The sequence below is a fragment of the Pimephales promelas genome, chromosome 2 (assembly GCF_988280905.1).
Source record: "Pimephales promelas chromosome 2, fPimPro1.hap1.1, whole genome shotgun sequence".
NCBI lineage: Eukaryota > Metazoa > Chordata > Actinopteri > Cypriniformes > Leuciscidae > Pimephales > Pimephales promelas.
Window position 1 is genome coordinate 17,944,470 of NC_142770.1, and position 23,368 is coordinate 17,967,837.

The following is a 23,368-nucleotide window of genomic DNA, read 5'->3' on the forward strand; positions in this document are numbered from 1 at the left end:
TATTTACATTAATATACAATCAGTCTACACAGAAGAACAGAATCCAAACTTCTCGTCTGATCCGGATCTGGATTCAGTCAGATTTGGTTTGTGTTCCTGCGTGCAGAACTTTCATGAAGCCAAAAGTTTCTTTTTTTCCTTCTTTTTTTCCAAATAGTGGGTGAGTAATTTGCGCTACTTTAATATTGCATCACAAGAGCCTTTATTGCAAATTATTTTTACTTAATCTTTTGTTTTTGTGTGAAAAGGGGCTGATGCTCCACTAAAAGGTATATTTTAGTAGGCTGGATACAGTATCTATACTGATGCCGGATTTATCACAGCAGATGTCACTACTGTTGTGTCTTTTTTTTGCTATAGCTTCTTAAAGGGATAGTTCACTCATTCGACTCCTAAATATGTCATGCATCGGGTCAGAGGTCACTCTTCGTCCAGAACTTTATTCGCATACGCCCGTTACCGGAAGCCAGTGGTTATAGTTTATAAAGCTATAAATAAGGATATTTTTCTTACAAAAACCCATCGCTTCAGAAGGCCTTTATTAACCCCCTGTAGTCATATGTTACTTTTATAATGGATGGGTGCACTTTTTTGAGCTTTAAAAACTCAGGAACTATTCAATGCCAATACAAAGCTTCGAAGCAATAACTTTGATGATGTTTGGCTGTATTATGGGAAAATTTTCATTTTTGGGTGAACTAACCCTTTAAAGCTCATATATATATATTCATGAGGGTGTTTTAGGCCTAACTTGGTATATTGTTTCTTTCATGAAAAAAGCATGTTTCTGTGAATTACTGTTGACTTTCCCCAGGTGAAAAATACTTACTATTAAATGTATTAAAAAATGTATAATAGTATATTTGCACAATAGTTTTGGAGGAATATCTGGAGGATGTGTTTAAAACATGCGTAGAGGAGCGTAAATCAAACCTGCTGATAACAAGCCAACACCATGAACAAAATGTACACTGTAAAAACGTTTATTAACAGATCCACAATTCATAAAAAAGAAACTGTTCTAAAAAAAGAAACACAATAATTTAATTTGCCTATAGGCGCTGTTGATAGGCAGAACATTATCAAGCTAAGGCAGGTATTGCAGTGTAATCATTGTGCAGTGGTTTTCTCTAAGGCAAAAAAAATCAAAAAGCTAACACTGTCTCATGATTTTTTTTTAAATATGAAAACATTTGTATTCCCTGTGATAGTCCATTGCTTTGTTCTGTTCGTCCTTTTATTTTTCAAGTACACCGAGACTGCAGTGAGTCGGCAGCCATTTTAAGGCAGCGCAGTTATTGGACTCAGTTTGAACTGGTGAACTGATGGTTGGATGGGCATTGGTGTCAGGAAGGAGGTAGGGAAGGTGAAAACCGAGGACTTGTAGCTCTCAGTTTCGAGAGTGAAGTCACCACTGAAGAAGGTGGGCGTCTCCTGAGCGGCAGGAGTGATGGATGGAGGCGTGGAAGAAACCACCTCCGACTCGAACTGGAGTAGTTGACCCATGAAGCTAAAATTGGGCGAGATGATGGCACGCCGCTTTCGGATGACCTCGAAAGCCTGCTCCAGCTGCAACCGTTGGGTTTTCATGATGTACGCCATGCAGATGGTGGGAGAACGAGAGATTCCAGCCTCGCAGTGGACCAGCACTTTACCTCCCTTTTCTTTCACACGTTCTGTGGAGAGAAAAGAACATGAATTCATTATGAAAGCTCTTGAAATAACAACAACATTTTGACTTATTTCAAGTCAAAAGAGCTAATTACGGAATAGCAATTACTGTTTTCAAACAAGTTTCCAAATCAAGCTAGCTTGAGAAAAACCCAGACAACTTCCAACAAATTTAGATTTAAAGAGCTCATTCAAGCCCATTTCCAATCCGTCGAAATCGCGGCACCAATCAGAAATGTTGGGGCGGGCTTTACACGATGACGACAGCGCTGGGATTTTGAAACAGATTTTGTAGCCTACATTACAAAGATGGACGCCGACATCAAACATCACTCGTTCGAATCAGCTATCGCGTCTGTTTTAAGCGTTTTGAACGTTTCCTTTTTGTTAAAAACCGAGCAAAGAACAACACTCGGAGATGTTTCTCCGCCGGCCGCCGCTCTGCATACGTCATCTCCTTCATCGCTCTGTGGTGCGTTTTACTGAAAGCATCATTAGCCAACTATGGTCGCAAGTTCCGTCGTTTTCCAATAGAGTTCAATGGAAATTGCGACCAACTTGCGACCATAGTTGGCTAACGATGCTTTCGGGAAACGCACCCCTGATTGGTTTTAGGTCAACCCGCGACCTCTGTTGGTGACGCCCCTCTGGAAAGTACTTGTATATGACGCTTTGCCAGACCACAACTCAGTTACAACAGAGAATGGTCTGGGTTTAACCAGGCTAAAACCAAGCCCCTCATCTGCCACTCAAGCAACTAAGCCACGCCCCAAACGTATGCCATTGGTTGAGCCAGTGTTGCTATGCTGGGCTGGTTAAAATACACGAACAAACAACTCAGTGGTTGCATCTATAGTAGGCGAAAAACAGTATGTGACCAATGAAGTATGTCTGAATTCACAGTACTAAAAAAGTAGGCAAAAAATACCCAGATGATCTACTACACTCTCAGAAAAAAAAGGTACAAAAGCTGTCACTGGGGCTGTACCTTTTCAAAAGGTACACTTTTGTACCCAAAGGCTGCATATTGGTACCTTAGTGGTACATATTAGCACCTAAAATGGACATATTACCACCTGAAATGTATATATTAGCACCTAAAATGGTCATACTACCACCTAAAAAGGACATATTAGCTCATGAAATTGGCATATTAGCACCTAAAATCTACATATTAACACTTAAAATGTACATATTAGTACCTAAATGCACATATTACCACCTAAAATGGACATATTGACTCATGAAATTGACATATCCTGAAATGGACATATTAGCACCTAAAATGTACATATTAACACTTAAAATGTACATATTAGCACCCAAAATGTACATATTAACACCTAAAATGTACTTATTAGCTCAAGAAATGGACAAAAGTTTACCTTTTGAAAAGGTACAGCCCCAGTGACAACTTTTGTACCTTTTTTCTGAGAGTGTATTTCCTGCGAGATTCTGAAGTGTGCATTCGATGGATATAGTATAGTATCTATATAGTAGGATATCTTATAGTAGGCGAATGGTGAATGTAGTACGTCCAGATTACATTCATACTATATAGAACATACTTTTTTAGCGGTCAAAATAAGTACCTACTCAGGAGAGTTTGCGATTTCGGGTGTAGCCAATGTTTTGAATATGCCAAAGACAAAAATGTTCAGACTTGTGGGGGGAAACAACCAACGTTATGGCACATCTGAGCATATCTGGAGTAAAATAATCATCCGGTTATCTTTTCACAGTTATTTTCTGATACAGTCCATTATCGCTGCAGCTAATTCATTTCCTCCCTGACCCCTTTTATCATAATGTCATATCAGTTTCATTTCCACCTAGGTTCTGACTCATAAATCCATATATTCACACACTCACACCATTATGGAAAGCTTAGATTGCATGTATATTTCGAATTCAATACTGCTAAGCAGATTCCAGACTTATTTCTCTCAACGACAACGTGTTCATGTGAGATCCCTCGCTGCTGGTCTCTTAATCAAAATCCGCTGGTGTGAATCACGCCTGAAGCCCATCTGGAGCGAGCTGTGGGCGTCACACTCGCTTAAGCGCCTAAATATTACCACACACTCATTAGCCAACACTTTCAATGGATTGCGAGAGATCAAATGATTATGTATTATGGTCTATATTCAGGTATATGTAAAATACATATTGCTAAGACACTGGATGACATGGTTAAAGCCCCCACAGAGGAGCTGTAATATGAAAACAGGTCACACAGGGAGCTTTACTCATGTGAGTCTCACAAAACTAATATCTAGAGAATATTTCACCGCAAAATCAGCTTATTTTAGGACCATATTTTGTATTGTGTCCAACATTTCCCTCATTACTGCAATGCATTCTGACAATTTATTATTATACTTATTACAACATACAGTAGATATTACTGTAATACAATATTTTTTTAATTCATATATATATAGCAAGCAATCATTACCATTATGCATATTATATAATGATATTATTCATCAAATTAAGTATATCATTTAATATATAAGGGTGAATCTGGACATGTTTTTTTTTGGTTTCCTGAGAATCACCCATAAATCGCCTTTAAATCCCCATGAAATCAAAATTATTTATTGGAATATTGCAGTTTTTATTAGAACTGTTTTTTTCTGTGCACATGATTATTTGTTTTAATTCATGCACCCCCATAATCTTCAATCAAAATAACTTCACCTCCCTTTTTAATAAACAAAATTTGCTTTAAGCGACATCTTTTTTCTTCCCTGATGATGCGTTTACTGGCGCGAGGGCGGGGCTACGTGTCACTCACATGAGATCGACCAATTATCAACCAATTCCTAATGGACAAAATCAAGTCCCATCCTACATTTGTTCTTGTTTGAGAAGCCAATTCACTCGTATATACGTCACAAAGGGAAGAAAAGACCATTGCAACTTCCATTTAATTCCGATTTGAGTAAACACATTTACCTGATAATAAAGCAGTGCACAATCTACAAAACACATGTCAGTCAATTCATAAAGAACACACACGCACACCTAACACCACTAATCATCGACTCATCCACTGACACACTGGCCACGCCTATGATACGTAATATCTTGGATCAGTCTAACTCGTGACTCACAGTGACATGTCCATTTATCACCGTACATGTTTCATCTTATTTGTTTCTGCATGAGTTGCTCTTAATTGCATTTCCCAGAACACAAGTATATCACGGAGTATGTAGGTGTAAGTAAAGGTACAGTCAGGCCAGATTATGGAAATGATGTGTTAGTGAGGCCTGAGGAAGTCTTATTTTTAAACAACCTGAAATAAGCCGCCCTATCTATAGGTCAGTGCTGACTTCTGGGAATGGTTTTACGTGTGACGTTTACATAACATTAAAGATGTTGACTCTCTCTCTCTCTCTAAATATATATATATATATATATATATATATATATTTGGGCTGTCAAATGATTAATCGCGATTAATCGCATCCAAAATAAAAGTTTGTGTTTACATAATATATGTGGGTGCACTGTGTATGATTATTTTGTGTATATATAAATACACACACATGCATGTATATTCAAGAAAAAATTATATTTATATTTACATATCATATATATCTATATACAGTATATACATGCAAATATTTCTTAAATATATACAAGTATGTCTGTGTATTTATTTATATATATATATATAATAATTATACACAGTGCACCCACATATATTATGTAAACACAAACTTTTATTTTGGATGTGATTAATCGCGATTAATCGTTTGATATATATATCAAAATACGATTAATCAAAATACGGCTGTGAAGCGATTAATCGCGATTAATCGCATCATAAATAAAAGTTTGTGTTTACATAATACATGTGTGTGAACTGTGTATAATTATTTTGTATATATAAATACACACACACACGCATGTATATATTTAAGAAATATTTGCTTATATATACTGTATATATATATATATATTTGTACTATACATAAATATTTTATATTTAAATAAAAAATTTTCTTAAATATATACATGTATGTGTGTGTATGTATATATTACAAACTAATTATACACAGTTCACACACATATATTAGGTAAACACAAACTTTTATTTTGGATGCGATTAATCGCGATTAATCGTTTCACAGCCCTAATAAATATATAAAATAGTACATATACAATATTTACCAATAAAATCTATGGCTTCCTGGAAGTGTGAGCTGATGTCTGCCGTGTGACTGTCCTCCACCGGGATCCATTTGTAGTCGAACTGTCCTTTGGCGGGCCGAGAGTCCCTGCGTGAGACGTTCAGCAGCGCTGTTATGCGGAGGTCACTGAGATAGTCCTGTCTACAGGCGTGATAGGCACTGCCCAGGTACAGGAAAGGCAAGATCTCCACCGGCCGGCCCTGAACAACAACAATAAAACACAGATATCAGAACTCACACTCTCTCAGGGATGACCAACTGGTGGTACACAGGCACCGTTTGAATTGCATGAGCAAAGGTCAGACATAAAAGGACCTCAGATGTCCGCTGGGTGTCTTTGAAACTTTGACCCTTTGGTAGACAGACGGTTGTCAACAGCTATAACCTCCCATTTATGTGTATTATACATTATTAAAAGCATTATCATCGACAACATGGCCTGTTCTTTGTATTTCGACTCAGATTTGAGGGGGAGTTGTTGCAGAAATTCCCACAGTTAAGGGGAAGTGGGTAAAAATAGGAAACAACAGTTTGCTTTCTTCTCTCTTACCTGATCATAGTCTGGTTTGTGGTGAGAAGCTAATTTTTCACAGTGACTGCTGACGCCTCTTTCGCTTTTGTCTTCACTCAGGTCCACAGACTTGGTTTCAGTGCAAAGCTCGGGGTAATGGGAATGGAAGTTCTCGTAGCCTCCTGCAATGAGAAACGCGCAGTTATTGTGAGTGTTCAAGGATTGTTGAGTCGTTCGCCTTATCAAGAGCTTCTCGTGTGACTGATCGAGCTGATCAGAGTGTGAGAGGCAAAAAGCAAATCCCACCAACAAAGGGAGCGTGTTCATGAGCTCTTTTCATTCCTCAAAATCGAAAAAAATAAGCCAATTTGAAAATCCGAGTACGTTTGAATCACTGGAAGGGGTAATAATATGGTATGGTATAGCTATAAATATTACTGTGTTGGTTCTCATACATACTTCCCCCTCTGACTCATCCGTCCTTTGACGCACAATGAGAATTTATCTCTTCAAAACCAGACCAAAGCTTGATCTGCTATATCAAACTATCTATTAGTTCAACAGCATAAACTGTGAATGTGTTGTATGATAATATAGCCTATATAATAAAAATGTGTCATTTAAATTTCACATTCACTTTCATTATCATTTATTGCAGCCTATATAATTTTACTAAATATGTAATTCTTTATTTACTTTTAGAATGTCAGGATTCTAAATTGATTTATTTGATCTAAATCAGAAATTACATTATATATATATATATATATATATATATATAGACATCTAGGCTATATATACACATGTGTGTGTATATATATATATATATATATATATATATATATATATATATATATATTTGTGTGTGTGTGTGTGTGTGTGTGTGTGTAGTTTCGGTATTAAAATGTAATTTTAATACCGAATTTCCGTACAATTCAGAGCATATTTAAGAATATATATATATATATATATATTTTTTTTTTAATTTATCCTTGATATCATCAGTCTAAATGTAGACATAACAATTGAATGAAAGTTTTACAATATTTGAACACTCTTGAGAAAACTTTAAACAAAACAGTCGAAGCGTCGAACATTCTTCACTCACCTTTAAGGAAGCAGATGCTCGCGCTACTCGCCAAGTGCGACAAAGAATTAATGACAATCTGAGTGATACTGTCTTTCTTTAGTTTTTGTAAATGAGGTGTTCGGTCATCCAGAGCCACGACCGCGGAGATGCTGCCCTGCCGGAGCCGAAACAAAGCTTCCTCGTCCGGGATGACGAACTGCAGCGGTACCGGACCGCCGCGGGACCTCCGGACCACCACCGAATTCAAGTTCACATTGACGGATTCTTTGATGCTCGAGCTGGAGAAGGAGAAGTACGGTCTACAGTCCACAATAAGACAACTTCCACTCTCTTTCCGTATGATCTTCCGCAGGCGTCGGCAGTCTATGCTGGAGACCTTCATGTTGAAGCGATAAAGTGAAATGTGGAGGACTGCTTTTATTTGGGATGTGGATGTTTCAGGGGTGTAGGTTGCCTACTGTACCCTGTGTACTGTGCCTGAGTCTACATTTCCTCCAAGGGGATTCCGTCGGATCGGTTTTATATGAACGGAACCTCCGGCGCTTGACGTCACGAACCATATATGGACACACGGACACGGGAGCGCGCCTACGTTGTGTTGACTAAACACGCCCTTGGTTGAGAGTGTGATGGAAGAGAATTCTGGACATTTATCATCAGTTCATCACGGCACTTCTCCACAGAGTGTGTCATTTTCTTGTAATTCCAATCCATTTTCCTTTGAACGTCCTTGAAAATATTTAAAAGCGGTCGGCTATGTGGGCTTATGCCGACAAAAAGAGTAGGCCTGTATGATCTGTAAATAATGCCATGTTTTTGCTTTAACTCATCAAAATAAGTTATTTTGTTCAATTTAAAATTATATTTTAACTTGTTGAATACGTTTTATTTGTTATAAAGCCATTTTATTTGCAATTTAAGTTGAAATTACTTAAACATCCAAGTTGATTGTATCCTACTTAAAAAAGCTTTTTTACAGAGACTAACTTTAGCGATATGTATAGCGTCACACTATAAAAAGTGATCAGTTGAGTTAACTTTAAAAAATGTTAGGAAACCCTTTGCCTTAAAAGTAATAAAACTTCATGAATAATTGAAAAAAATTAAGTTATGTGAACTTAACTTAATTTTTGCAGTTTAGTAGTTTTACTTAATAATTTTAAGGCAGTGGGTTTCTTCTCTTTTTTAAGTTTGCTTTATCTGCCGCTCGAGCTCTTTAAACCAGGATGGATTCTGATTATCGTTCATTAGCTGCAATAAATTTTTCCGAAAGTGATTCTGCCAATATCATTCTTCATGTCTTTAGTGGAGTTCCCTAAGTTTTCTTAAATAATTAGAAGATTAATAAAACTTTATGGTAGTTATCGTTGTGGTGTGAATCGCCCTTAACAATAACTATATTAGCGTCCAAACAGCGCACAATATCGTTCTGTCTAAGTGTGCGCAGCAGTTCGGCTCTTTAAAGCAGAATCTGATTGGAAAAAAAAATCATCCCAACATCCAATTATTATTCTTTGTCATCATCATTACAGTTGTGGAGTGGACTTTCCTATTAATGCTTCCCATAATGCCAATTAAAATATCGTTATCGTCCTTTTCTGGCCTTTATTGGTTGCATTTGTATTTGATCTCTAAGTTTAAACAATGCTGGGTTGTTTGAACCCAAATTTAAGTTGAAACAACCCAGCATGTTTCCGAGTGTATATACAGTACACCAAATGAAGCATCAAAACAGATATCAATACAGTGAAAAGCATTTTCTTGGCAGCGCAGGTGAATGGCAAATTACCCATAATAAACTTCCGCTTCACTCTATCCACCTGGCCTATATTTGTTCTTCATAATCCCACACTAATGCGATTATACATCACTAGCCAAGGAAATATACAACAGACCTTTGTTTTCACTCACCGTCTGCATGCACACTGCATCAGTTTACGCAACATAATCAAAATATCCTTTTATTAGCTTATGGGTAATGGTTTTCACTGGTACGAGGGCCCAACATTTCCCAGAATGCATCCCACAGCGAGGAGAGAGAGTGTGTATGTGTGTGTGTGTGACAGGAAGAGCAGGCAGTTGGAGGATTACTGTGGCAGGCCGTCATCCATATGGCCCTGTGTAATCTCTCGGCTGATGACATCACAGTGTGTTGGGGTAACACACGGCCCGCTCTCACTCACACTCGAAAATGAATGGCAATAAAGGCTGGAAGGCAAAAATCACGTGTAATTGCATATAACTGTAGTGTATGAGTGAGTGTGTGTTAAATGAGGATCAATAGAGTCTGAATTCCCTGAAACAAACAGGATTATCTGTGTTTTATTATTATAGTTTTATATACATATATACAGTATATATATATTGTTCTTCCTGTATTGACACCATTATATGAGAACTGAACTGAGCTGGACGATGTCATCACTGTTTTCTCCAGAGCGGCTAAATATATATATATATATATATATATATGAACAACAAAAAATAAAATAAAATTACAGCAAAAATGAATCAACACTGAACTTACTTAAGACTATGACGCCATTTTCTTCTAGATCTTGCTTTGAAACAATCTGCATTGTAAAATGCGCTATATAAATAAAGGTAACTTGAATTGAGTATGAGATAAAAAAAGCCCATTTTATGAGATAAAGTTGAAATTGACATACTAAGTCATATTTGTGAGATAAAAAGTCCAAGTCATAATTATGAAACATGCTAAGGCATAAATATGAAATTCTAAATTATTTGAGATTGAATTTGAGATTAACGTCAAAATTATGACATACTAAGTCATAATTTTGTCATTATGACATAAAATGACATATTTATGAGATAAAGTTGAAATTGACATAAGTCATTTGTGATATAAAAATGTCAACATTACAACATACTAAGTCATAATTATAAGACATGCTAAAGCATAAAAATTAAATTCTATTCTAATTATATGAGATTAAATTTGAGATTAATGTCAAAATTATGACATGTCATAATTTACGTTAAAATTACATAAGTCATAATTTTGTCATTATGACATAAAACGTCATAATTATGACATAAAGTCGAAATTATGACAGATTGTCATAATTTTGAGATATTCAAAATTAAGAGATACTAAGTCATAATTTTGTCATTATGATGTAAAATGACTTAATTATGAGATAGAGTTGAAATTGACATACTAAGTCATATTAGTGAGATAAAAAGGTAACATTACAACCTACTAAGTCATAATCATGAGACATGCTAGGGCATAAATATAAAATTCTAAATTATATGAGATTAAATTTGAGATTAGCGTCAAAATTATGACATACTAAGTCATAATTTTGTCATTATGACATAAAATGACATATTTATGAGATAAAGTTGAAATTGACATAAGTCATTTGTGATATAAAAATGTCAACATTACAACATACTAAGTCATAATTATGAGACATGCTAAAGCATAAAAATTAAATTCTATTCTAATTATATGAGATTAAATTTGAGATTAACGTCAAAATTATGACATGTCATAATTTACGTTAAAATTACATAAGTCATAATTTTGTCATTATGACATAAAACGTCATAATTATGACAAAGTTGAAATTATGACAGATTGTCATAATTTTGAGATATTCAAAATTAAGAGATACTAAGTCATAATTTTGTCATTATGATGTAAAATGACTTAATTATGAGATAGAGTTGAAATTGACATACTAAGTCATATTAGTGAGATAAAAAGGTAACATTACAACCTACTAAGTCATAATCATGAGACATGCTAGGGCATAAATATAAAATTCTAAATTATATGAGATTAAATTTGAGATTAGCGTCAAAATTATGACATACTAAGTCATAATTTTGTCATTATGACATAAAATGTCATAATTATGAGATAAAGTCGAAATTATGACAGATTAAGTCATAATTGTGAGATAAAGTCAAAATTACGACATACTAAGTCATAATTATTCTTATGAGACACACTAAGTCATGATTATTAAATTATAAAATATATGAGATTAAAAAATAACATTATGAATTACATCATTTTGACTTTTTATGTCAAAATAAAATGTCAGAATTATTAAATAAAGTTCAAATTGACATACCAAGTCAAAACTAAGTCAATTATGAAATACTAAGTTATATTATAAGATTTAAAAAACTGAAATTATGACAGAAAGTCAAAATTATGAGATAAAGTTGAAACCGACATACAAAGTAAGAATTGTGAGATAAAATTTGAAGTTACGACAAGTCATAATTATGAGATAAAGTCGAAATTGACATACTTACAAAATAACAACAAAAGTCAGTTATAAAATTTATATCATAAGATTTTTAAAAAAAACTGAAGTGAGATAAAGTACAGATTATGACATGATTATGAGATAAATGGCAAAATTATGAGATAAAAAGTCGAGTCATAATTAAGATTCAAATATTATTGTAATTCAAAAAACCATGGTAAGTTATGGTACCATGTAAGGGTCTGTCTCATTTTAGAAGGCCCTGACACAACATTCCTGTACGTTGATTATCTTCTCCCTGTGTGAGTCATTCCCTTTCTTCCCTATTCTGTCCACAGCATGAGTGTGTGTGTGTGTGTGTGTGTGTGTGTGTATAAAATGCCTTCCTGATGTATGCACGTTGTAGGAAAAAAAATCACAATGGAAAGCGCATGAGTTGTGTGCTCCAGACACAGATGCAGGTGCTTCCTGGAGTCCGACAGAAATTCCTCGCTGACCGATGCATTTCTTAATATATACTGTCAATGATGTACCATGCAGCGCACACACACTCTTCCGTCATGGCTCTTTGCCATTAAGAGGCTTCACACTAATCTAATATATGTGCACTGAGGGCACCTGGTATAAGCTCCGCCCCCATGCTGATGATGACGGCGATGATGATGACAGTGGTAAATATTCCTAGACTCACAGCTGTGTGCCGGTAACACAGGGTCACATTATGACACACGCAGTAAACCATGGATCTTAGCTGATCAATAACAGACACTCAAGAATAGTCAGTCGGAGATGAAAAAGCAGAGGCGTTAAAAGACTTTCAGAACATGGAAACGTTCCCGGAGCTTGAACTAGTGTTCCAGGAACACCACGTTATACATTTTTTCGACTAAAACTGGCCGGTTGCTTTTAATGCCTCATGTGTTTGAAATTTGGCACATTGCGTCAAATCAAACCGAAACCTTTGAATTTATGGGACAATGTTCACTGCCAGACAATCATGTTCATTTGTGTTTCGTAAAGTAAGGCTCCTAAAGCACACACACACACACACACACAGGCCTGAGTCACACAACACACCCCTCTGACTGTATTACTGATCATTCGACTGTTAGAGTCCTATAGGGAAAGAGAGAGATATATAAATGCACCTCGCCTTCTCTATTCAGAAGAACAAAGCGTCTCTAAGTCAGGAGCAGTAAAAATAGCACAGACTCCAGGTGCTCGCGGGCGCTCTCTGATTGAACGAGAAACCACATCGCGGTCTGCGCCTCAGCATGTGTCTATTTTCGGTCACATGTGAGGGAAATATTCAGATTACAGCCAGACTTTGAAAGCTGTGTCTTTTCACATGGATTTAGGCGGACAGTTTCAGAACTAATTTGTTTGTATTATTATTTAGACATACCCAGTAGCTCTGTTTTAAGACCTAGCTACTAGCTACTAGCTAGTTCGCTAACAGGAGCATTAACATTTGGCTAACATTCTGGCAAGGTTTTCTCAAAGTTATGATTCTGAACAAACATTTTTCTAATAATGTTAGTAGAATGTTCTTCAACTAAACTAATTGAAGAACTAATTTGTTTTGTATTTGTTTGTACTTCAACTAATTTGTTTGTATTATTATTTAGACATACAGTAGCTCTGTTTTAAGACCTAGCTACTAGCTAGTAGCTAGTTCGCTAACAGGAGCATTCTCATAACATTTGGCTAACATTCTGGCAGGGTTTTCTCAAAGTTATGATTCTAAACAAACATTTTTCTAATAGTAGAATGTTCTTCAATGAAACTAATTGAAGAACTAATTTGTTTGTATTTGTATTGTTTGTACTTCAACTAATTTGTTTGTATTATTATTTAAACATACCCAGTAGCTCTGTTTTAAGACCTAGCTACTAGCAAGTAGCTAGTTCGCTAACAGGAGCATTCTCATAACATTTGGCTAACATTCTGGCAAGGTTTTCTCAAAGTTATGATTCTGAACAAACATAATTTTTCTAATAATGTTAGTAGAATGTTCTTCAATTAAACTAATTGAAGAACTAATTTGTTTGTATTTGTTTGTACTTCAACTAATTTGTATTATTATTTAGACATACCCAGTAGCTCTGTTTTAAGACCTAGCTACTAGCTAGCAGCTAGTTCGCTAACAGGAGCATTCTCATAACATTTGGCAGGGTTTTCTCAAAGTTATTCTGAACAAACATTTTTCTAATAATGTTAGTAGAACGTTCTTCAATCTGTTCTTTAATAATGTTGTCAAACTTTTGCATTTGAATGTCAGCAAAATCTTCTTAGTAAAGCTTTTTATCAGCTGTGTAGACAGCATTTTTAGGGAACAACATCCTGATGCAAAGGATTTTGCCACAACATTTTAAGGGTGCTTTCACATCTGTAGTGTGGTTCATTTGGTCCAAACTAAAGGCCATTGCACACTGTGTCCGAAATTCGCGTTTGTAATTTTCGCACGTTAAAAAATAAATACGACCTCACGTTATGTCAATGACGCTTGCTGACTGCCTCCGAAACTTTCGTCCGTCATAAAAAAAAAACGAATCGGGTTCGATTTTCTGCGTTTTTCGCATCCGCATTGAGCAGTTTGAATGGTGTTTGATTCAGAGCCACCGAATCACAAATACGAAAAAAACGTGTGAATCTGCTTATATTTAATTCATTATCTGTAAAGTATTTATAAAATATCCAAATGAACAATTTTAGACCAAATCGACTCAAGATGTTTGTGCTATATTGTGTTGTTAGCTCAGCAACATGCTAATATCAAACTCTATTGGAATTGACTGAAATCGGAGCTAAAGTCTTTCTCTCAGTCAGGATCTCTCTGTGTCTAAGTGAGGGAGGGTGGAAAATGACTGGCCGCTGTAAATGGATCGACGTCGAGATGAGTAAGTGGCACAAACTCAACCTCCACCTCAGTAGAGAAGATGCAGTCACAAGATTCCTCACAGGCTCTCGCTAATATTTCTTCATTAAGGCTAAGAGCTGGATCATATAAGTCAGAATAAGAGCTTCAGTTGTTTATTTTTACATGCACAAGCAGATAACCATACGTAACGGGTTAAGAATGAAACATGAGGCAGCCAGCGGAGCTTAAGAATTACATATAATCTGATCACGTTGCTGTGAGTGAATGGCACAGTGGGTCAAGACGGTGTCAGCAGTGGAGAACTGTGTCTTGTTATGTCGCAATTGAAATAATAGTTCACATAACCTAAATCTGTCATTCTGCCATTACCTTCATGTTGTTCCAAACCTGTGTGACTTATTTTAGCTTCACTCATGCAATGTGAGCAGACTGAAGTAAGATTTTGCAATTTAAGGCAACACATTTTTTGTATTATTATTTACACCTGTTGAGAGCAAGAGTGGAGAGGAAGAATTTGAAGTAAAATTTGGTCTGATCATCAAACAAAGTTATCGTATGGCCTGGAATTTAATGGTCTGGACCACTTTAATAATAATTTCAATCTCAACAGCCATTTTTGCTTTTGGGATCTGTTCGATCCGGAAACTGTGACGCATAACGTCAGACTTGCGTTGTTGCATGCTAACATCAAACTCTACTGGATTCAATTGTGTTTGGAGCACAGAGTTGCTGACTTTAATGGAACATCATGTAAATTGTGTTACTATATTTCAATCAATACCAAAAAGCATTTCGAGACCTTAGAATAGATCCTCATTGTTGTTTCTGTATTCCCTCACTTCAATCTTCTATTTAAGTTCATTCTTTTGTTTACGGAAGCACATTCTCATACCTCATTGTAAATGTATGAGCATCTGAGACAATCATCTATGCAGATGACAAAGACATTCAGCTGGAAAGTTTCGAGGGTTTCAGGGGTTTCCCTGAGCAAACTCTAGATGTAAAAAAACACCCTATTGTTCTACCTGGTATGAACTTATTGTCCCGTTTAAATGTGATTACAGCTGTTCTCATTACAGACATACTGACCTCAGACACTTGGTATGTCATATTTATATTCACTTGTTTAGAAAGCCAGTATTGACAGTGTCACTTAAAGGAGAACTCCGACACAAAATGAACCTTTGGTCTAATAAAACATTGGTACCTAGTCGACCGTTCTCTGAGATTTGTTTTCATGATAATCGAATGTAATGAGTTTTATCTCTAAAAACTGTTTAGCGTATATGCTAGTATATGGGGGCATATAATAAGTAAAGAGAAATCGCTAGTTAATACCACTAACAAGGCTCAAAATATCCCCACAGTAACATAATGAGGGTCCATTCATGCAAAACGAAGCATTGAGAACTTTGTAAGTGTACAGACCGTTTAATAAAAAGATACTTTATAGTTCACTTCGTATATACAGGCAGGAGCCATCTTGGAAAACTGTCTTGACTAGTTGAACCACGAACGATGTGCTGAGTGAGCTGAACTGTATGAAGTTCAGCGAACTTCTGAACTGTATGAACAGTGTTCGTGGTTCAACTTGTCGAAACTATTTTCCAAGATGGCGCCGCTTGTATACACAAAGTGGACTGTCTTTATAGCATATATTTTTATTAAACGGTCTGTACACTTACAAAGTTCTCAATGCTTCGTTTTGCATGTAGGGACCCTCATTATGTTACTGTGTTAGTGTGGGGCTATTTTGAGGCTTGTTAGTGGTATAAACGAGCGATTTCTTTTTACTTATTATATGCCCCCATTATACTAGTGTATATGCTAAAAAGTTTTAGAGATAAAACACTATACAGTACATTCGATTATCGTGAAAACGAATCTCAGAGAACGGTCAACTAGGTAACATGGTGTAATTAGACAAAAGGTTCATTTTGCGCCAGAGTTCTCCTTTAAAACAGAATTCTTGGTCATTCACTGTCCAATTCCCTTATTTAATCAGGCATTTGATTAAAGTTGCAATCTTTTCTACACTATTGTGACAAAAATCTGAGTGAAACTGCTTCTCGAACAAGAACAAATGTAGAACAGAACTTGATTTTGTCCATTGGGAATTGATTGGATGATTGTGATTTGCTATTGGTGGATCTCATGTGAGTGACAGTTGGCCCCGCCCAGTAAACACATCATCAGAAAAGAGATGTTTCTGCTAGAGTGAGGGGAGATATTTAGACTAAAGATTGTGAGAGCGCATGAGTAAAAAAGTTGATCGGATTATTCATTTATAAATGCTGCAATATTCCATAAATTGTCCATTTTGATTTCATGGTGACAATAAATACCTAATTTCATCATTTGCCTGTTATTTTACCGCCTACAGTTGCGTTAGAAAGCAGACAGCAATACGATTTGGATGATTCTGGCACAGATAAAGCTGATTCAGTCTTTTGTTTCCTCCTCGGCCGTCTCCACAGGTCACTGCCTTTAATTCTAGCTGAGTGGATTTGGCTTTCTGACTCCCACACATACGGGAGGGGGGAAGAGAAAGAGGAAAACAGGGAAAATGAGAGGCTGAGGGATTTCAGATCTCACCCCATGGCGCGGGAGATTGCTGCAGGCCAGGGCTGAACGGCCCTCCTAATTTCTCTGGAAGACCCTTATTATGACAACCATTTACAATCCTTCATGAAATGTTGTCACAGGGAATGACTCTTCTTGAAGGAATGTTTTGGGTTCAATGCAAGTTAAGCTCTATTGACAGCATCCGCGCCATGTTTTCATTTACAACAGAAACTAATGAATCGTTTCAATGTTGTTGTTTTTTTTTGTTTATTGTGTGTACAATGAAAGCCAATGGGGCACAACACTATAGTCAGATGACTTTTGAAATACGTTTTGAAAGTGTATACCAACACAATTCTACAGTATATATCATCATAGTCTCATGCTAATGCTATTGCTAACACAAATGTTTACGAGCTACTTCATATCCAAGTTATATCCACTTCTCAGCTATGTTTAAAAGACCATTTAAAGCCAGAAAACCTGCTAAAATGTCCCAGAAATGGGAAAGTTGTGTTTGCATGGTAGCAATGGACAGTAGCATCGCTAATAATTGTAAAGCTATCACATTTCGCGTTTCGCGTTTTAGCATTGTTGATGATGTGTTTTACCTCAATATTGTAATGTTTTTATACCTCGTCCGAACATGATGTCTACCGACCTGCGGTTCATCAACCTGCCTTCCATTTTTACTGTATCGTATATGAAAAAATTATGAAGTTGCTTCTATGTAGCAAGATACTTTTGCTACTGTATATACAGCTTGAACTGAAAGCTAACTTCGTTAAAGTGTTTACAGGGCTGTTTACATGACACCATTTTTAATTAAAAACTGAAACTTTGACGGGTTGGCCGATCATTTACACGAAAACGGTGCAAAATTTTGAAAACGGGTTTCAAGTGCAAGTTTTTAAATATGATATCGTTATCGGCTCTGTGTAAACTACAAATCCAGTGACATCATGCACATGTGTATTAACTGTTCATTCCATATGCACGCAGTGTTTCTTTACAAAGTGACATCGCCATCTACTGGCCTGGCATGAATAATACAACCATTTTAGTCGTTTTCGGATGGTTTAGTCGGATGGTTTTGACAACGCAGTCATCTGTACAAAGAAAACACGTTTCCAGTTTTTTGAACATCTTGGATAATTTTCAGTTTGTAGCTTAGCTAGCTAATCTGTATACTTTGCTCAATACCGTTGTTAGGCCTATGTTCTGAATAACCAAACATTCATTCGCCCGGAAAAGTAGTTTCATAACTAAGCTACTTTTGCTAAAGCTGTCAGCTAATCTTAGCTATTTTTTATTGTGCAGTCAGCTAATCTGAATAGCTTGCCCAATAGCATTCTTATGTTCTGAATAACAAATATTCATACGCCCAGAAAAGTAGTTCCACCACTAAAATAACAATGTAGACAATGTATTTAAAATGCAGTTGGTAGCAAAAATGTCTGAATAGCCTGCTCAATTCTGTTGTTGCATAGGCTAATGAATAACCAAATGTCCATCCGTCCCAGAAAAGTAGTTCCAACACTTAGATGTTTCAGACAATACACACATTTTTGTATTGTAGAATGAATATTTCAGCATTTCATGCCTGTTTTTGCCCATAGCCTTCTATAAGTGCATTACTGTACCTATGATTTTTATTTTTTTTGACAAGATAAAACAAGATAGTGTTTTGAACTTATTTTGAACCCTGAACATTTGCAAGTTTCTGTGTATTTTTAGAAAGCCTGATATGGATTGTATACTTCATATATTTGCAGTTGGCATCCCACATCCCTATATTCACGAGAACTATATGAAGAGAATGACTCATTTGTCTATACTCTTGATCTGAGATCCTTTGGGAGGGAATGAGGGATGAAGAATCAGAGGAAGGAGGGCTGGAGTGGGTGTTGTGGAGAAAGGCAAAGGCAACAGACGAGTGACATGGAGGTTTTCAGAATCTAAAAATATCGTAACCTAGTGCCTTCTTTAGACCAGACAGGGCTCTCCATACACACAAACACACTCTTCGCCCACAACGCGCGATACCGTTTTCCCAAACACAACATGCGTCGGCCTTTATCTACATGAGATGAAGAGGAAAGGATGGTTGCTCGTCTGCATGTCCTTGCTGTGACTCACCGTGTGTGCGATAAGCGCGTGGGCGCACACATGTGTGTTTGTGTGCGAGTGTGTCTGGATGTGTTTCTAGGTGACGAGGACATTCTTCGAGACGAGTTTGGTGGCTCTGACAAACTGTAAAACTCTCAGATGTGTGTCGCAGAGAAAAACATCGATTACGCTGTGACAGGCTGTGTGTGTGTGTGTGGTGATTTCAAACCAGTAAGGAATAATATTGAATAACTGGAGTGGGTTCATTTTTAAACACTCTTAAGAAAAGCCTGTGTGAATAAGGCACAATTTTGAATTACTCACTGCATTGTGTTGCGTTTTAGATTTAAAGAAATTGTCCGTAAGCTTGACAGAAATGGTACTGGTAATATTTTTGCCTTACAGTGTATTCTTGCTATATATATATATATATATATATATATATGATAGAAGCTGATAGAAGAGCAACAACACGCACAACCTTGAGGCGGATGGGCTACAACAGCAGAAGACCCCACCGGGTACCACTCATCTCCACTACAAATAGGAAAAAGAGGCTACAATTTGCAAAAACTCACCAAAATTGGACAGTTGAAGACTGGAAAAATGTTGCTGGTCTGATGAGTCTTGATTTCTGTTGAGACATTCAGATGGTAGAGTCAGAATTTGGCGTAAACAGAATGAAAACATGATTTGTAATCACAACATTTTTTCATTTGTCAAATCAACTTAGATCATTTATGTAGTTCAGATAACGTAATATTTTGAGTTTCTGATGATTAAATCAATCTCCAGTTCAATGAACTTAAAATTTTAAGGCAACCAGGTTACTTCATTTTTTAAGTTAAACCAACAATATTTTTTTACAGACAGACAAGGTATAAATATATTCTATTTTTAAAATATTTATATACACAAGTAGCATTACATTGTATAAAAGATTATAAAAGAATAAATAAATAAATAAATAATAAATACCCAGGTGTTTACATTATTGTCTAATAATTACACATTTTTCGAATTAAGCTTGATCAATTATTTTGAATTAAAACTAATGATTTTTTTTTTTTTTGCATGATGATCTTTCGGGCTTGAGGTGAGTAATTTATTTATTTGTTTGTTTGTTTTTATGTAGTTCTCAATTTATTTATTCATATATTCTGTATTTTTTACATTACTTGAACTCAAACTAATTCAAACGATTTCAACTTTTTAAAGTTATAATTACTGAAGCTGTTTAAGTTGAAAACTGAAGTTGAAGTATAGTTTAGAGAACTTAACTTTTTACGTTGAAATAGGTGGGATTTTTTTTTTTTTTTTACAGTCCCCATTCAGCTAAATAACCCTATTTGTGTTCAAATCAGGTGTAAAACAAGGTTGTTTTCTACTGAACTCTTCCTTTAATAAATGAAACTCATAAGTCAAATAGACCCACTTAAAATAACATTAGTGCAGTTTGTGGTGCTCGAGTCGTGTATGATTATATAACCGTATTATTGTTTTGGTGCTAATTAATATCACAGGACAGCACTGTCTGAAAATGGCAGATGAACAGTCTCGGTGCAGACAGACCCGTTGAGTGGGAGGACTGCTGGTGAAGTGCTAAAATCCGCCATCTTATTAAGTATGATTACAATGAGTCAACCACTTAAAAGTAAATACCAAACCTGAGTCACACAAGCGAAATGAGTAAAGCACCACTGGAGTAATGAAGCGGGGTGTTTGAGACCTGATGGGCCCGTCCTCCCCCCCTCATTTATAGAGAATTTATTTTTAAGATATACACCATGGTGTTTTTGCAGCTTTTGAATAATTTTTCTGGAAGTACCATGCCGATGACTCATATGACTGTCAGAAAAACGCAAACACACACAGACACACACACACACACACACAGCCTATTTGAAGATATGTCTCTGAAACAAAGGGTGCTGACGTAACGCTGGGGATATTCAAATCTCAAAAAGGCCAAGGGGAAGTTGTATTAATAGTATTGTATATAAAACCAAACATATATCAGATACAAATCTGTACAATAATTGATCATAATTTGTTTGTAGCAACCATGCATTAAATAGGCTATCTGTGGTAATCCATATAAACATCTTGAAGCTCAATGATTTTTGTGCAGTAACAGAAACTGATGACACTACTGTATTTTGATAAAGGATATCTGTGAATTCCCGTCATTTTAATAACGCTTCCTTATTTTTGAATGCCGAGAACAAATGTTGATGATCCATTTTTGGCATTTGGTTTGATGAGTTTCAATGACAGTCTCTCCTCACACACAATGAGGCAGAAACAACCTTCGTTTCTCCCTCAGTATCGCTTTCGAGATCAAAATGTGGATGTGGAAATGAAAACTAACCCCGAACACCCCCTCACAGTCCAGAAACGGCTGGGAGCAGAGGCGTGGGCCGATGGGGGTTGTCACAGATGTGTGCCCATGTGAAGCTCTTTCTGGTCAGACTGTGGTGACACTGCACCTGTGTAACTTCCCTTTAAAAGAAAGAATGACAGAATGAAAATGACAGAAACATGATGCAGTGGGTGCCCTGAACTCTTGTTACGTGATATGGACAATTTTTCGGAACAATATGTAGAGGTTCTGGTCTTTTTCTTTTTCTCATTTTGTAAAAGGTCACACAAAATATATTTGTGTAGTTTTTGCAGGTGTTCATACTTTCTTTGTCATCCAGGCCTAAAATTATTTTGGCACAATTTCATTGCATTATCGCAAATAAAACAACTGATGTCAAGTAAAACCAACAAAATCCAGTTTCCAAAATAAATAAATAAAATAAAATAAAAAACAATCCAAGCAACACCAACACATTTCAGTAACAAAAAAACAACAACAACAAAAAAAAAAAAAACAATCCAAGCAAAACCAAAAAGTCACTTTTTCAAAAAACCAGCAAAATCCAGTTTCCAAAAAAACAAAACAAAAAAAAAAACAAACCAAAAAAAAAAACAAAAAAACAATCCAAGCAAAAAAAAAAAAATCACTTTTCCAAAAAAAAAAAAAAAACAATCTAAACAAAACCAAAAAATAAACACTTTTCCAAAAAAAAAACCAAACAAAACCAAAAAAATCACTTTTCCAAAAAAAAAAATACAAAAAAACAATCTAAACAAAACCAAAAAATAAACACTTTTCCAAAAAAAAACCAAACAAAACCAAAAAAATCACTTTTCCAAAATAACAATCCCAACAAAACCAAAAAAAAACACTTTTCAAAAAAAAAACAATCCAAACAAAACCAAAAAATCACTTTTCCAAACAATCCAAACAAAACCAAACAAAAATCACTTTTACAAAAAACAAACAATCCAAACAAAAAAATCACTTTTCCAAAAAAACAATCCCAACAAAACCAAAAAAACACGTTTCCAAAAAAACAAACAAAACCAAAAAAAATCACTTTTCCAAACAAAACAAAAAAAATCACTTTTACAAAAAACAATCCCAACAAAACCAAAAAACCCTTTTCCAAACAATCCAAGCAAAACCAAAAAAATCTCTTTTCCAAATAAAACAAACAATCTAAACAAAACAAAAAAAAATCACTTTTCCAAACAAACAATCCAAGCAAAAAAAAAAAACTTTTCCAAAAAAAACCCCAATCCAAGCAAAACCAAAAAATCACTTTTCAAAAAAAAAAAAAAAACAATCCAAACAAAACCAAAAAATCACTTTTCCAAACAATCCAAACAAAACCAAACAAAAATCACTTTTCCAAAAAACAAACAATCCAAACAAAAAAATCACTTTTCCAAAAAAACAATCCCAACAAAACCAAAAAAAACACTTTTCCAAAAAAACAAACAAAACCAAAAAAAAAATCACTTTTCCAAACAAAAAAAAAAAAATCACTTTTACAAAAAACAATCCCAACAAAACCAAAAAACCCTTTTCCAAACAATCCAAGCAAAACCAAAAAAATCTCTTTTCCAAATAAAACAAACAATCTAAACAAAAAAAATCTCTTTTCCAAATAAAACAAACAATCTAAACAAAAAAAATCACTTTTCCAAACAAACAATCCAAGCAAAAAAAAAACCCCAATCCAAGCAAAA

General features: G+C 35.5%; 1 protein-coding gene across 1 annotated transcript; it reads right to left on the bottom strand.

Annotated features, from left to right (window-relative positions):
• Positions 1-967: 967 nt before the first annotated feature.
• On the bottom strand, positions 968-7,987 carry dusp5 (dual specificity phosphatase 5). Its single transcript, XM_039694959.2, has 4 exons — positions 7,496-7,987; positions 6,427-6,569; positions 5,857-6,076; positions 968-1,676 (listed from the first exon to the last, which is right to left on the bottom strand). Exons 1-4 carry the CDS (start codon positions 7,857-7,859, stop codon positions 1,282-1,284), a joined length of 1,122 nt encoding a protein of 373 aa, XP_039550893.2. The 5' UTR covers positions 7,860-7,987; the 3' UTR covers positions 968-1,281.
• Positions 7,988-23,368: the final 15,381 nt, after the last annotated feature.

Excerpts from the sequence above, each read along its gene's own strand:
- dusp5 (XM_039694959.2), bottom strand. The coding sequence starts at position 7,859 with ATGAAGGTCTCCAGCATAGACTGCCGACGCCTGCGGAAGATCATACGG. Across the intron at positions 6,570-7,495 it reads GAGCATCTGCTTCCTTAAAG|GAGGCTACGAGAACTTCCAT; the intron begins GTGAGTGAAGAA and ends TTCTCATTGCAG. Across the intron at positions 1,677-5,856 it reads GGAAGCCATAGATTTTATTG|AACGTGTGAAAGAAAAGGGA; the intron begins GTAAATATTGTA and ends TTCTCTCCACAG.